This window comes from Haliotis asinina, chromosome 4, assembly GCF_037392515.1.
Source record: "Haliotis asinina isolate JCU_RB_2024 chromosome 4, JCU_Hal_asi_v2, whole genome shotgun sequence".
NCBI lineage: Eukaryota > Metazoa > Mollusca > Gastropoda > Lepetellida > Haliotidae > Haliotis > Haliotis asinina.
Window position 1 is genome coordinate 5928676 of NC_090283.1, and position 14143 is coordinate 5942818.

A 14143-nucleotide genomic window follows, 5' to 3' on the forward strand; every position below is an offset into this window, starting at 1 on the left:
TCCTCATCAGTTGATTTGGAGAATGTTTCATCTGTAATGGGCGGTAATGTTCAGATTAATGATGTAACGGATGCAGCGCCGATTCCTTACAGCTGGGGGTTGTTGAGGTGCATGACAGGCGTGACCCGTGCTGTAATTACAGTATGAACTAATTGAACATGGTTAAGCGTTCGTATGAACATGTTATGTCTTTTACACAATACTATTGAATATTATACCGAAATAACACCACATTATATTTTAACTGTTTTCCTGCAGACTTACATACAACTCAGATATCTTTATGTTATTGGCGCAATCGAAGTTTCCATGGGTGTTGTCGTTTTGTGACATGAGTGTGCGTGCGTGCGTGTGTGTGTGTGTGTGTGTGTGATCGAATTAAAATTTAAAAAATACATTTATATCATAACTCATCGTCTTTAATGCACAATACGTGTAAGTCCTCGGTGAGGATAAAGCTTCACAGATTTCTACAACAGATGCTAAGTACTCCAATATGTAAAACTCTGGAAAGTCCTATCCGTATACTAGTATATGAGAATACAGGAAACAGTACAATGAGAGAGTTCACTCAGTTCAGCAGATGAACTATGAAATGTTCAGATCAACAATCAAATGTACACATGAAGAGATCTACAGAGATGAAATATATACCATATCACAAACACGTTTGTGTCTGTGGACGATATAGTCACTGTCCATTATAAAGGTGTATTTTGTTCCAAACTGATATGTCTCGATGTTGTCCTCCCTACTAGTGACCTCATTTATGTAACATTGAGGTGTGACATGTGCCCCCATGAGTCCGTACACATGCGGGGCGTCCGGTAATAAATCTGCCACTGCGCATGGTGTCATCTTCATTCACCAGTCGCGACGTCACTTCTTCTCAAGAGGAATGATGGCAGAAACATTGAAAACAACCAATGCGTCTTGCATGTAATTTTTTTTGCTAGTTCCTTTTTTACTTTACAAGCTCTGTTTTTCCCACTGCTGGTAGTCTCCATGATGATTTCAGCTAGGATAACAGACTGTAGATAGTGTTACCCAGACATATGGATGGAAAAGCAGTTATTACCAAAACTTGAGTAACATATCAGATGACAAATATTTGACATGGGCAATACGTGTTTAAATCCTTGAATTAATGAGAAATTCAGATATATGACGGTGTGTCGGTTCCCTGGCGTAATGTTGGATATGACGTTGGATATGACGTTGGATGTGACGTTAAGTGTGGCGCAGAGAAGTCTAGCAGCCATATCAAGGAGAGTCATTAGTTTCATTTTTTACATGATAGTTTTTGGACACAGGTTTGTTCTGTTCACTAACGGTTCATGTTTTATTGTAGGTAAATAGTCGAGATAAGACGCAGTCCAAGAAAACCCCTGCAAGTTTAGAATATGTGAATAAGTCATTATTCACATTTTCAGGAAATGAAGAAAGTGTGTAGACTCCGTTTTTTCATTATATTTAATGGTTCTTCTTATGCACAGTTATTTCCTGTTCATTTCAGAGAATATATGTTAGCCTAGGCGAAGATGTCAACGTTGCACAACGTTGAAGTCTATTAAGCCATTTTTTTAAATGAACGTGTTTGGCGTATACGTTAGATAACAGAAATGGCAAAAGTTGCCACACGTTCAGGATCCCGTATTCGAACAATATGTAATTTGTGTCAATGTGATACGTCCAAGCTAGACAATAACAAGTCTTGATTATCCGCCATTAGGCATAACAGGCACGTTGACGGTGACAAGTGCATAACTGGAACACAAGCCATCAGTAAAACGTTCTCCAAGGTATAAACTCATCACTTAAAGCTGATAAGGTCTTCAGGGATGAGCGAGTTGAAGGGATGCGGCTCTTATCCGTAGAAGTCTGTCACCGAAGAGTACTTATTTCTGATAACAAGATGACGGATAACGCATCTACAAATCTTTGACAACGCATGTAATAGTCAGTGTTTGTTGATTTTCTTGTTGGTTGCGAAAGCGCAGGACTATACCACGTGATCAGATGCTTTGACACATGTCTCGGGGTCAAGGTCAAAGCAAAGGTTAGATGGACACACAAACACCAAGATGTCGTTATCGATGCACCTGATGAACTTGTGACAGGTGTACGGGTGGCTGATGAACGTCCCGTTACTTGAACCGCTACACACATCAGCTGAAACAAGTTATGTGCTATATTATTGGAATATCAGATCTGCGAACCATTGCCTGCATATGATATTAATAGTAATAATATTTCTTCGTTTATTTAATCAATATTGCGAAAGATTTAGTTGTTTTCTTACGTAACACAGCCCTCAGAACTATTCCAGCTATATGGCGGCGGTCTGTAAATACTCGAGTTGGGACCAGACAATCTAATGATTAACAGCATACACATCGACCTGGGGATACGACTACATGTGTCCATCAAGTCAGCAAGCCTGACCACCCGATCCCCTTAGTCGCATGGGTTGCTGTAGACCAATTCCAACCCTGATATTCACTGGTCGATAGCCAACTGTATCATGGCAGTCTGTACATATTTGAGTCTGGAAACAATCTAGTGCTATCTTCGATCCACGCAATTGGGATACACTGCCATGCATATCTGCCACATAAGGCATACAGTTCTGTCCCTAGCCAGTAGCAGCGTGATAATTAGGTACGAGTAATGGCTGTTTATCATTTTCTCGGAGCAATAGAAACAATGAAATACTTTTTTAAAGAGAAGATAAAAGGCAGTTATCAAGCAGCAGTATGTTGGAATATCATTAGGGACACAATATGTATTTGTAGCCTTCATACAAACTACAGACAAACTAGGATAAGTTAAGCACCGACCTGACAACTGAACCATATTAGCACGTATATGTGTGCCGCCCACTGGTGCTTGTCATTGTGCCCAACGTTGTCCGCGATAAAGTGTGAAGCGATGGATGAAGAGTCTTATGAGCAAGGCGTGCGCAGTTTCATCGTCATGAACTGAGCGAACACTAGCCTGCATCTGCTCTCCCTTTCACAAACTAAATTGGTTTGCTCTTTTGCGTAAACCGCCTACTTCTAGTGAACGCGTTCTCTACGTCTGTCCGACCCATCCTTGTTTACCAGTAATCACGTAATATGTTATTTCTGCAGAACGCTGTCAACGTATTCCCGATTTATCTGCGTCTGTACACGTTACCTGGCACTACTAGTATTTCTTCATGTTGAGATTCCAGACTGACAGCAGCCGCTGCATCCTCCGTGTCCATAAACGAAGGGGTGGGAATAACACTCGCTCGGATCCTTGTCGCATTCCATGCCAGCTTGGGCGTCACGAGGAACTGACTCTCTATGATCGTGGAGCAGTTAGCTCGAGTATGTGTTTCTTGGTAATCCGTGTAGGGCAGCTCGGTCCATGTGCTGTTGTCCAAAATGTCCCATTCTAAAATTCCATTGAATTCTGGATGTCCGGCGTCCCACGTGGTCTTCATCCGGGTGGGTTTGTCCTCCACTATCTCGTCTGGTACATGCAGCATGGGGCCCTGGGAGGGAGCTGTAAGAGAACATTGAATCTGTTTAAGTGAGCGTGTTGAGTATTGAACTATATACAGAATCCACTATAAGCATCCAACTCCTGGTCAGAGTCATCACGTGATACAGGATTTAATAAATCTTTGATCATGAAATATGTGTACCATGCTTCTGGTAAATTATTATCATTATCAGATTACCTAGCTGCATATCGTTTTACAACTTTGAATTATTTTGAAATTATTTGGGAAATAAGGGATCACATGCTACACTGTGAAGACAGGTTACGCGGGTGATACATTTTTTCTTAATCAAGGGTATAGCCTACTAATCACGGATGCAACCAACCATAAAAAGTGTTGTTTTAACGAGTTTGTGTTTTGGGAGGTTTGCGTTTTCGAAGATACCCTTTCGCATTCACATTTAGTGATTTGCGTTAACTATAAGTATGTGTATGAACTATATATTTAGGTTTTACCATTTGAGAGTAGTTGTATGCAGGAAAGACCAATTAATGCATAGGTAAACAATATGCAATGTACCCTTGCACATACGAGCACACAAGCACGCACAGACACAAACACAAGCTTGTTTCACTTGTTGAGAGTATCTGTGACACGCATTGTGAATCGTTTTGGCGTTACATTTGGCGTGTTGCGTTATTTAAGAGTATGTGGTACTCACATGAGAGAGTTACTCTGAACCTTGAGGTCATCACGACGCCAGGCGTCAAGGTTACCATACACTGATAAAACCCGTCATCGCTGCACACCGGATGAGAAATTGTCACAATGAACGTGACGTCATTTCCGGACTTTCTGACGTCATATGTTACCCTCCGGTCGTTCCTTGGCATAGATCCTGCATCAGGCCTTATGGAAAACTTGGCCACCTCCACCGTGTCTCCTGTCCCCGACTCAGCCAACCTGACAATGGCTACACTCTGCCAGTCTCCCTCTCCACGGATCAGACACTTAAGCTGCAGTTCCCGCTCCAACAGTGTGGAAACAACATTTGGGGTCGCAATGATGACGGGAGCTGCGGATATACCCTCTTTTCAATTATCCAGTGGTACACACTTTACTATGATCAATAACCCGGAATCCACGCTCTACAACGGAGATACCCTCTGTTCAATTACCCAGTGGTACACACTTTTCTATGATAAATAACCCGGAATCCACACCCCACAATTACTTTGTCTTGAGACAATATTGAACTTCACGTAACCGTGTGGGGAATCGCACTCATGTGTTCCGAGTGACAAGCAAAATCGTTACTCACAAGGCTACCCACCCGTCCTCGCTAGAGGTAAGTGAGTTTGACGTAGCTCCGACAAAGAGGCTTTTTGAGGATTGGGTTCAGGTCATGTATTTATATATGAGGCATACATTTCTGATCGGAATGCACAATAACCGCTCTTGTAACCTCAGAAAACTCCCAATTTATGGTTTCGTGGCGATATGGAAAACTTGTTAAATGGTGACTTTGTAGCTGGCGTTTGGTTTTGAGCACATGAAAAACTTGAAAGAGTCTACTTTACCTGGCCTAATGCCGAAAACTGACGCCTCTATTCCGGATGTAGGGATGGTGACGTCACTTGGGAACTTGGCTGGTTCAAAGGGAGGTAAATCACCGATGACTTTGTTGGCGTCTCGGGATATAGTTTTCAAAAAATTAGGATCCGGATGATGGAAAAAGGCTGTGGACGAAAATATTAGTATAAGTTGAACGACATATGGTAAGGTGGTTTGTTTTGTCAGCTCTAGTTTCCTGACGCGCAGCGTATCTTCAATACCCGTGCAACCACGTCCTCCACTTCTAATTATGTCTAGAACTACGCCTACAAAATCAGCTCCCGCTGTGTCTGTTTCAACTTTATCTCTTTAAATTAGCGCTACTACTATTACCGCTGCTCCTTGAACTACGACAAGTATTACAACTACTACTACTACTACTACTACTGCTACTACTGCTACTACGAATATAAATACTATTTTATGGCTGTTGCTATATATGCTACCGTGTACATCAACTACCAAAACAACAACTACTGCTACTACTACTACTACTACTGCTGCTGCTGCTGTTGCTACTACTACTTTAGCTACAACAGTTTCTTCTTCTTCGACAACTACTCCTACCATTATTACTGCTGCTACAACTGCAGCTGCTGTTCCTCCTGTTTCATGGACACTGCTCCCAATAATTATTGACACTAAACTGCACACTGCCGATTATTGTTACTATTTTCAATATTAGCTATATCTGTTGCTATATCTGTACAGCCACCGAGACTTACTTCCATTCTTCGTACTCGCGCCCGACCTGTCCGTGGCCTGGAGGGAGCTTATTCTTCCAAAGCCCGCGGGTAAGGGTGTTGTAACACTACCCCTACGGGAGGCGCTCCCAAACAGAGCTGGGAGAGAAACACTATTTATATTAATATGTCACCAGCACACAATACAAAATATATCTTGTTACTTCTGAGTGAGTGAGTCAATCAGTAACAATTTATGCAGCTTTCAGCAATTCTCTGGCAATGTATCACCAAGACATGGGCTTCGAAACCGCGCCTGCAACGTTTATTTGAAAAGAATGTCAGCACTCTAGGTTCAGAATATGTAAACAACGTACCTGTTGTGCACGATCAGAGTGCAACATGTTCTGATTTTAGACGTGAAATCACAACGAGGGGACATTGTTCCAACACTAAATATTACGAAACCGTCACAGTGCATAATGTCTCATTATCTGCATGAAAAAGACATATTGCTCATAACTGTCATGAGTGCCACAGTCGCAACAGCGCCATTTGGATAAAGAGGGCTGTGAGAACTCGATGCAGGGTCAAGGTCACTAATGGAGCTCGTCTACCTCGGCCGTACAAGACATCCATGTCAGCCAATTACAATCTCGCACGCAATGAATGATGGCAGGTGGAATGTTAACAACTTGATGATCATAACCTGTCATAAACGTCTTGAATATCATAAGAACTTCACAAGACATATTAGCGAAAGTGATGTCTTTGTGTACTCACATTTCTGGAGATGGAAGTGAAGCAGCAGAGCCACCAACATGGCGACTAAGGACATGACGAGGATACCGAGCAGAACGTAGGTGCGAGTTCTTTTTCTTCGAGCCTTGGCTTCCTCGGCTGAGGGGAAGATGACTTCGGGCGGAAGTGTTCTGTCTGCAGGTATCTCCGAGTATTCTGCATCCGGGTTTGTGATTGGGTCATCTGCTGGATGTGACGCCACTTCCTGTTGAGGCCATGGTTTGAGATCCTGCAGTTTAGACATATCCTCGGCACGTTGTGTTTGGAGGATCTGTATGTAGTCAGTGGAAAAGATCTTAATTGGTTCGTGATATTGTAATATATTACGCAGTGATATTACCACGTGGTTAATGAGTTCACCAAAACAGTACAACAACGCAATTTTACAATGTAACAACATGTTTTCTCCAAAGGATAGTTAAACACATTGCACAACTTATGGAAGATAGGGCACGCAATTAAAGCTGTTGCGAAGATGTTTGTTTTTTTCAATTAGAAATATTTTATGTTTGATGCGTAGAATGTTAAAAAAAATGAGTCCCAAAAAATCCCGATGCTATTTGTGGCAAAAGTGTTAAAAGAGAACGGAGTGAAGTGGTCTCTTTCATTGCTGATGCACCGTGTTCCACGTAGTGTTTGACTCTGTCCACTTGAATCTCTATCTATTCTGCGATAATTTACAACAGACTTGTGTTATAATGTTTGTGTCTTGTGTCTGCCTGCAGAAAAGTGCCATCGTGAAATGAAAACACCATCATTCTGTTAAGTACATTCCAATATATACTGAGTATACTCTGTATAGTTACGTCCTTACGTGATGTGATGCCCAAAGACCGATAAATGTTGTACTCAGAAACGTTCTGTTTACATTCATTTCTGTAGAAGTGGGATATGAAAAGGGAAGTTCATTTTCTCTAGTCATTAAATCATTTCAGGTATGCCGAAAGTACATCACAGACTTACGAGGACAATTTGCTGCACATTCGAGAGACATGTAATAAATTCGAATGATGACATGTGGTCAGACAGGTACCACACAGTCGGAGTGTATGCACTCGATGTGATATTCGAGTATGTTACAGTTAGAGGCATTAACTGGGACAGTGCGACTTTCTCAGATCAAAGTTCCGTGTGGTTGCTTGCTAATACACTGAAATTCTGGACCCATCTGAAAAAGACCTACAGACTACAGAAATGTAATGTGTGGTGTGGCACACCTGTGTTAGGGGCACCGCCTTTCTGTGTATTTGAAGAGAATATGAACAGTGAGCGGTACACAATGTTTAATATTCTCGAGGGATATTTTCTTCCATCTGATCACGTGTTCTATGGAAATTTTTGGATTGTCCAGCAGAACAACGAGCCAAGACATCGTTCAAAGTACGCCTGGTTGCGGTCCCAAAATATGACTTTGATAGATTGACCAAGCTATATCCATGACCTAAATCCAACAGAAAAACAATTGGGGACTTATGAAGGAAAGTGTCAATGAGAAAAATCTGACATCTATTGCAGAAATGAAAGAAGAGGTGGTCCGATACTGGGACAGCAAGGACCACGACTTTCTGGCTTCTTTGACCAGTACTATGCCTGCATTGACTAGGACTGCCTTGACTATGCCATCAGTGCCATGCCTTGCTTGACTATGCCATCGGTACTATGCCATGGTGGCTCGACAAAATACCAACGATTCCCCTGTGCTTGAATCTGGAGTTATGTTCTGCTTATATTCACACATAATACGTGAGTACTGAGTGAAAAATATGAATATTTTTCAAAAATTGAATCTTTAAATTCTCAATAGTTTCTTGTCATACTATAATGTGTTGATATAGTGTGTCAGGTCAACAAGGCCCGCCCAGACATACCCATGAGAACAGGTGCATACCGTAGGGTGTGCACCAGACGGTAGGTCTTGTGATCACACCATTCCACACCCTCTGGATATTAATACCATGTGTTGAGGTCGTGTCATTCAGACTTATGATGATACCAAAGACACACGGGGGAGGGATATTCGTTACATCCACGGATTGGCCTAGTGACTTAACTTGTCATGGTAACTCTTCTGTTGGCATGTATATTGTCGGCAACTGTCCATCAAGGGTTATGTGGCAGGACGGGGTGGCAGACCGTATGTCACACGCGTGAGTTGATAAACATGCTAGAAGCCCTGTGGCCAATACGTCTCATCTTACACTGTCTATTGAGAATCATTGCCGCATACATTAAGGGGTCTGCCCGGTGTTGACGGTATACCGGTTAATCGCAACAGACTTTTAAAACAATTAGTATTGCATTGGTTTTTCCTGAGAAACGGTATATTGGGTAAAGAACACTTGTGATGTTTTCGTTTTTATAATCATAAACCCTAGTTGAGGTCGCGTCAGGTAACCTTTGAGCGACCTATATGACCGTCCAATCAAACGCTAGACGGTCGAACGGATTTAACCAATCACACAACAGCTACTGTTACTGGTTCGGTGTGACTTACGAAAAACACAAATATTTGACGTGCAGTACATGCACTTGCGGGTTGACATGATTATCACTGGCTAATATTTTTTGCAAGCTGACATCCTTGAATACTGAAGGAAAACCAAGTCCATCGAAACGTCGCACCCATTCCAATATAGAAGTTGACTAAGTTTAGGTTTTCCTTCGCCTGTACAACGTCGAAAATGCCCTTCAAGGAAGTTATCATTGAATATTGTCAAAACACTGTTTTCAGCGACTGTTGTGGCCTGCTCCGTGCCCATCACGCGGAAGCAACCGTTCGGAAAATAGCATTCGGAATCGTTCGGGTACAAACCTTCTCGAGGAAAAAGTTCAAAAGGGATATGGAAATATTAGCCTTAGCGATTTGGTAAGCTGTGTTATGACTGATCAGTTCCAAAGGGTACCTGACGCGACCTCCTACTAGGGTTTGTTAGACTCAGCATGGGAGAGTAACGAATAATGCCGAGACTAAGTTTACTTAGACTGGGGTACTGTAATATGATAAACTGTATAAAAAAGAAACCAGAATCCCTGACTATGCAACCTAATTTTGAGATTGTTGTTATCAGAACCCAAACATGTACTTTAGGGATTTTAACTGTAGTATAATAGGACTGACGAGTACAAATAGTGTCACTTACTGTCAAGTACCAGTTCCCAAAATATTGCAATCCGTATTGCAATACTGGTACACGAATCAAAATGTATTGCAATACAGTTTTTTTGCCAGTACATAGGTCTATAAATTATGAAGATGGAAGGCTGAGCTCTCCTGCTGGAGCACTTTGCTCATGAGATTTGGTTGCGATATATTCATATTTTTCTGCGAAAATATTGTATCTGGAAAAAACAACAGCATTTCTTCACGGGATGGGAACTTGTGTGGCATTTTTATATCAACAGCTTTTGTCCTGGGCATGGCTTACTGCCTGTGAGTCCACTTGGCAACTTTCCGTTATCTTAAGCAAAACTCTCAGGTCACAACGTCGTGCTAGGGCAGACAGCACTGGGTATACAGTGGAAACTGTCTAATTCTGGTGCTGACGAAATAATCCGTCTTAGGCAATGTTACGGATTGCAGAGCTGATGATAATTGTACAAGCCATGGAAGGGACTTGGATTTTATGCCGGTGTTGACAACTTGCTGGATTAGGCAGATGCCGGTTTTGACAGCTCCCACTGTATTGTATTCTGTAGTAAGTGATTCACACATGCCTATGACATACTCGGAATTCTACTGCTCACTCTGTCTTAACAGTGAATATGGAAATTTTACACGATCTAACCCCACTACATAGTCATGCATGGCGTGTTTCGCCGTTCGACCGGGTGCTGATCATTGCTTTCTCTGGAACATGTCGATGACAGGTGGCGAAGACGTAGCGTGTGTATCTGCGAGTGAGTTAGGATCTCTGATTGTGGAGTTTACTTTCCGTTGTGAACTATGTAACAACTTTTACTTTACAGCATGTCCACACATCACAACACCCGTGTCAAGAAGACTGATTGATGACCAGGAAAGATGTTGACAACATTCTAATATTAATGGAAAATCCAAAACATTTCTCGAATGCTTGGCAATAAACCAGGGGCTTTATGATCAAAGATGAATAACTGTCCAGTGGCGGTCCTTTTGATGATTTTTTCGTGTGATACATGCACATGTTTTTGTTCTTTTTTTTCAAATAAAATTAGTCCGTGAAACGAGTATACTAAGGCACTGTTCATATTGCATGGGCCCTCCCCTCACCCCCTTCTCTCTCTAGTTCTCTCTCTCTCTCACTCTCTCTCTCTCTCTCACACACGAAGAAATAAAAATGAATGATTGAATGAATGGATATAATATGGAAAAAAATAGTTTACCACCTTGTTAATTACTAAACGCAGTAAGAAACGAAAGTAAATCCTGCGATGCATAGATATGAACGTTATATTTTACAGTATTACTTTTATCATTAATAAAAACACCTATGGGAGAAATTTCACAAATATTAAACAGACACACACGTCCCGATCATTATTAACCATTTGTCCCGTTGGTGGGAGTGGTAAAGCACTGATATATAATCGAACGAATAAGGTTGGTTAGACCAGTTCATTTCTTTAATCAGAGAACCAATTTTCCCAAGGTGGGCAAGTGAAGACACATTACAAACACCCAAACTTCTCATGTGTCTTCGTCTCTGAGATCCAAGAGAGGGCGTCAGATGATGGATTGAAAATGAACATAAGGTTCAAGGATGCTACAACCAAGTACCGCCAAGACATCCTCACCAGTTCACCAAGACGCACTGCAGAGACAAAAAACCGTACCAGTACTGTACCATTTGTCTGCATTATCCGCATAACACAGATATGAAGAGTGTACAGACTCATGGACAATCATTGCTGTTTTGGGTCGTTCTCGCTTATGCAACACCTTTTGTTTCAGGGTTCCAGCTCACTGGAGCGAGGAAATATCCCCTACAACAAAAGGTGCGCCTTTTTAATTTGGTCCCTGTGATGTTTGGTCACCTGTGATATTTAGTCACTGCGTAGAATGACCCTGTAAATATTGAAACCCTTTAACTTAAGGAAACCCTGTGACAGAATATTGATCGAACCCATTTTTGCTTTAACATGACACGTATTAATAATCTACATCGCCTTGTATTGACAGTATATAAATGCACATGTATTATACACCATGACAAATACATTTTAAAAAATGTCATGCTGAGAACACTTCCAGTAGATGGAAGCTGTTCTCCTTGTCTGGATACTAAATATTCCGCCCGTAAATATCAAACTCTGACCTCCTGTACCGTTTGGAATGAAATGTGAGTCAACCTTAACGATTGCCATGGGGAATGACTGCACTATACCATAATGGAACGTTATACACATGTATTCAGTGAACATAGTATACTTAGCTTGATGTTACAACAAATTAAACTTACTGTCTATAGGACCATACGTCACAGGGCTGAACCGTATTTGCACAATCAAGCAATCATCACTGTTTACCCCCTAAGCTGCTGTTCCTACCACATGAAAGAACTCATTCATGGAATCAACCAACATGACACATAGCATCACAAGAGCTCCCATAAACCATGACAGAAGACGCCTGTCATTACGTGTTACGCAGATCTGACTAGTACGATTAAAGGACAACGTGTTCCGAATCGCATTGGAAGCTATCTAATGAATTTGCTTGGGTAGAGAGCATGATCAATCATTCTGAGCGAGTTTGTGTCAATCTGAATGTCGTTATCATTTATAAAACGGAGTGCATGTTCGAACAGAACAACACCTATACTAGTCTATAGTTAAAAGAAGATCCTTCTAATTTACAACGCCCTACAAACAACACAGTATGCATGATTTAAGGTAAAGGTAACCTTCCAAACCTTACACCGATTGCAAAATACGGCATTAAATACGATGCAGTTATACATGTGACTGGGTGAGTATAGTTTTATACTGCAGCAACATCACATCGGGGTACACGAGAAATGGGCTTCACACATTGTGCCCGTGTTGAGAATCGAACCTGAGTCTTCGGCGTCACCAGCCAATGCTTTACCCACTAGGCTACACCATCGCCCCAGTTATACATGTGAAAGTAGGGGTTGAAGGAATACAATATGGTCATTGTTTCCATTGTGGCAATCACAGATGCCTAAATCTCCAAAATATATTACATCATGTTTTGCATGGTGTTGTGACTAGGCCGTATGAAGTGTGCAGTGTGTTGTTTAGATGTTTCCAGGTATATACAAGAGTACACGTCAGTGATATTGCATCTTGCATGATGCAGCAATCGATGCATCAAAGTTGCTACAACACGTTTGCATCACCTCTCGGATGCAGAAAAGGCCACCAGCAGTTCTGATCCGGAAGTACAGGGTACAGAGGAGACTATTTGTTACTGTGTTTGGCGTTGTGAGGTCTTCATTAACATATAAATAAACAGATTACCTTGGTAAAATCCCTTGTTCTGACAAAAGACTGGTACTGATGATACACATCGCCGTCGAAGAAACTAATCCACGATGGCTTGACGTTTGGTTGGTCCATTTTGTCCGACATACAATCTAGCCCTTTCCGTGCTGTAGGCGACACTAGCCGTCCAAGCGTTGTCTGGGAGTTTCATGTTTTGTGTTACCACTTACTTTTTCCCTGTCAGGCAAGATATATCGCCTTTTCTGAGCCTGTGAAGACGGCTTGCGAGTGAGTATCACCTAGCCTGGGGCCTGGGTATGAAAGAAGGCAGCATATAGCGACCCGGAGAGACGCTACGTGACACATTGAGTGATTGTTTACGAGTTTGGAATCACGTGGTATGTACGAACATGGTGGTAAACATACATTTTTCAACTTTTTTCATTAGAGTTAAGAAGGCTGTCGTTTATATGTCTTTAATTACCTGCTTATGTTGTGTTTATACCACAGGCGCGATGTAGCGAGAAGACGACGTCGGTAACTACACACGCACATAAGGTACTACATGCGTACGATTACACGGGAAATAAAATATAATCTTTTACAAAACCCAACATACAACCAGCTTGCTCTCAGCAACGACGATGAAATTCATCATTTCTTAATTAGAAACACTCAAGGCAAGATATTTACAATTGAGTAAACAGTTGCAGGATAACGTAAAACATGGAGATTTATAATTATGGTTCACCGTAATATAATTTTGCAGTTACATGCACGCAGACCCACGGGAGCAGCATTGCCATCACTGATGTCTGTGCTTTGAACTTAGATAAAACATTTACGCCGCAATGTAGCTCCGGGCCTGGACAACCACTGGTATAAACATTGCCATCACTAATGTACGCGTCTTGAATTCAAATATTATTTTATGCCAGATTATGGGAACTATTAATATTGGTACAGAAGTATGGCTCACGATGACGGTATGGTTGCAACGCGCTTCGTAATATATAACGCATTTGATCTCAGTTATTAGGTATTGTGGAACTTCTTAGACCCGGAGCGTAAGATATACAGCTCTGTTTGGTTCCTGAAGTCCAAAATTCCTAACCTCTAAAGAAGGACATTGAACTTGGAATAA

General features: G+C 41.6%; 1 protein-coding gene across 1 annotated transcript; it reads right to left on the reverse strand.

The window, feature by feature from the left end:
• Positions 1–1211: 1211 nt before the first annotated feature.
• LOC137281223 (uncharacterized) lies at positions 1212–13370 on the reverse strand. The gene is made up of 7 exons (XM_067812352.1): positions 13036–13370; positions 6556–6844; positions 5815–5931; positions 5056–5214; positions 4197–4550; positions 3181–3534; positions 1212–2172 (listed from the first exon to the last, which is right to left on the reverse strand). Exons 1-7 carry the CDS (start codon positions 13144–13146, stop codon positions 2003–2005), a joined length of 1554 nt encoding a protein of 517 aa, XP_067668453.1. The 5' UTR covers positions 13147–13370; the 3' UTR covers positions 1212–2002.
• Between the last annotated feature and the right edge of the window lie 773 nt (positions 13371–14143).

Bases quoted from the DNA above. Each gene is read 5' to 3' on its own strand.
- LOC137281223 (XM_067812352.1), bottom strand. From the start codon at position 13,146: ATGTCGGACAAAATGGACCAACCAAACGTCAAGCCATCGTGGATTAGT. The intron at 5,932-6,555 runs GTGAGTACACAA...TTTCTCTCCCAG, and splicing joins TCACTTCCATCTCCAGAAAT to CTCTGTTTGGGAGCGCCTCC. The intron at 2,173-3,180 runs GTAACGTGTACA...AACTTGTTTCAG, and splicing joins AGAAATACTAGTAGTGCCAG to CTGATGTGTGTAGCGGTTCA.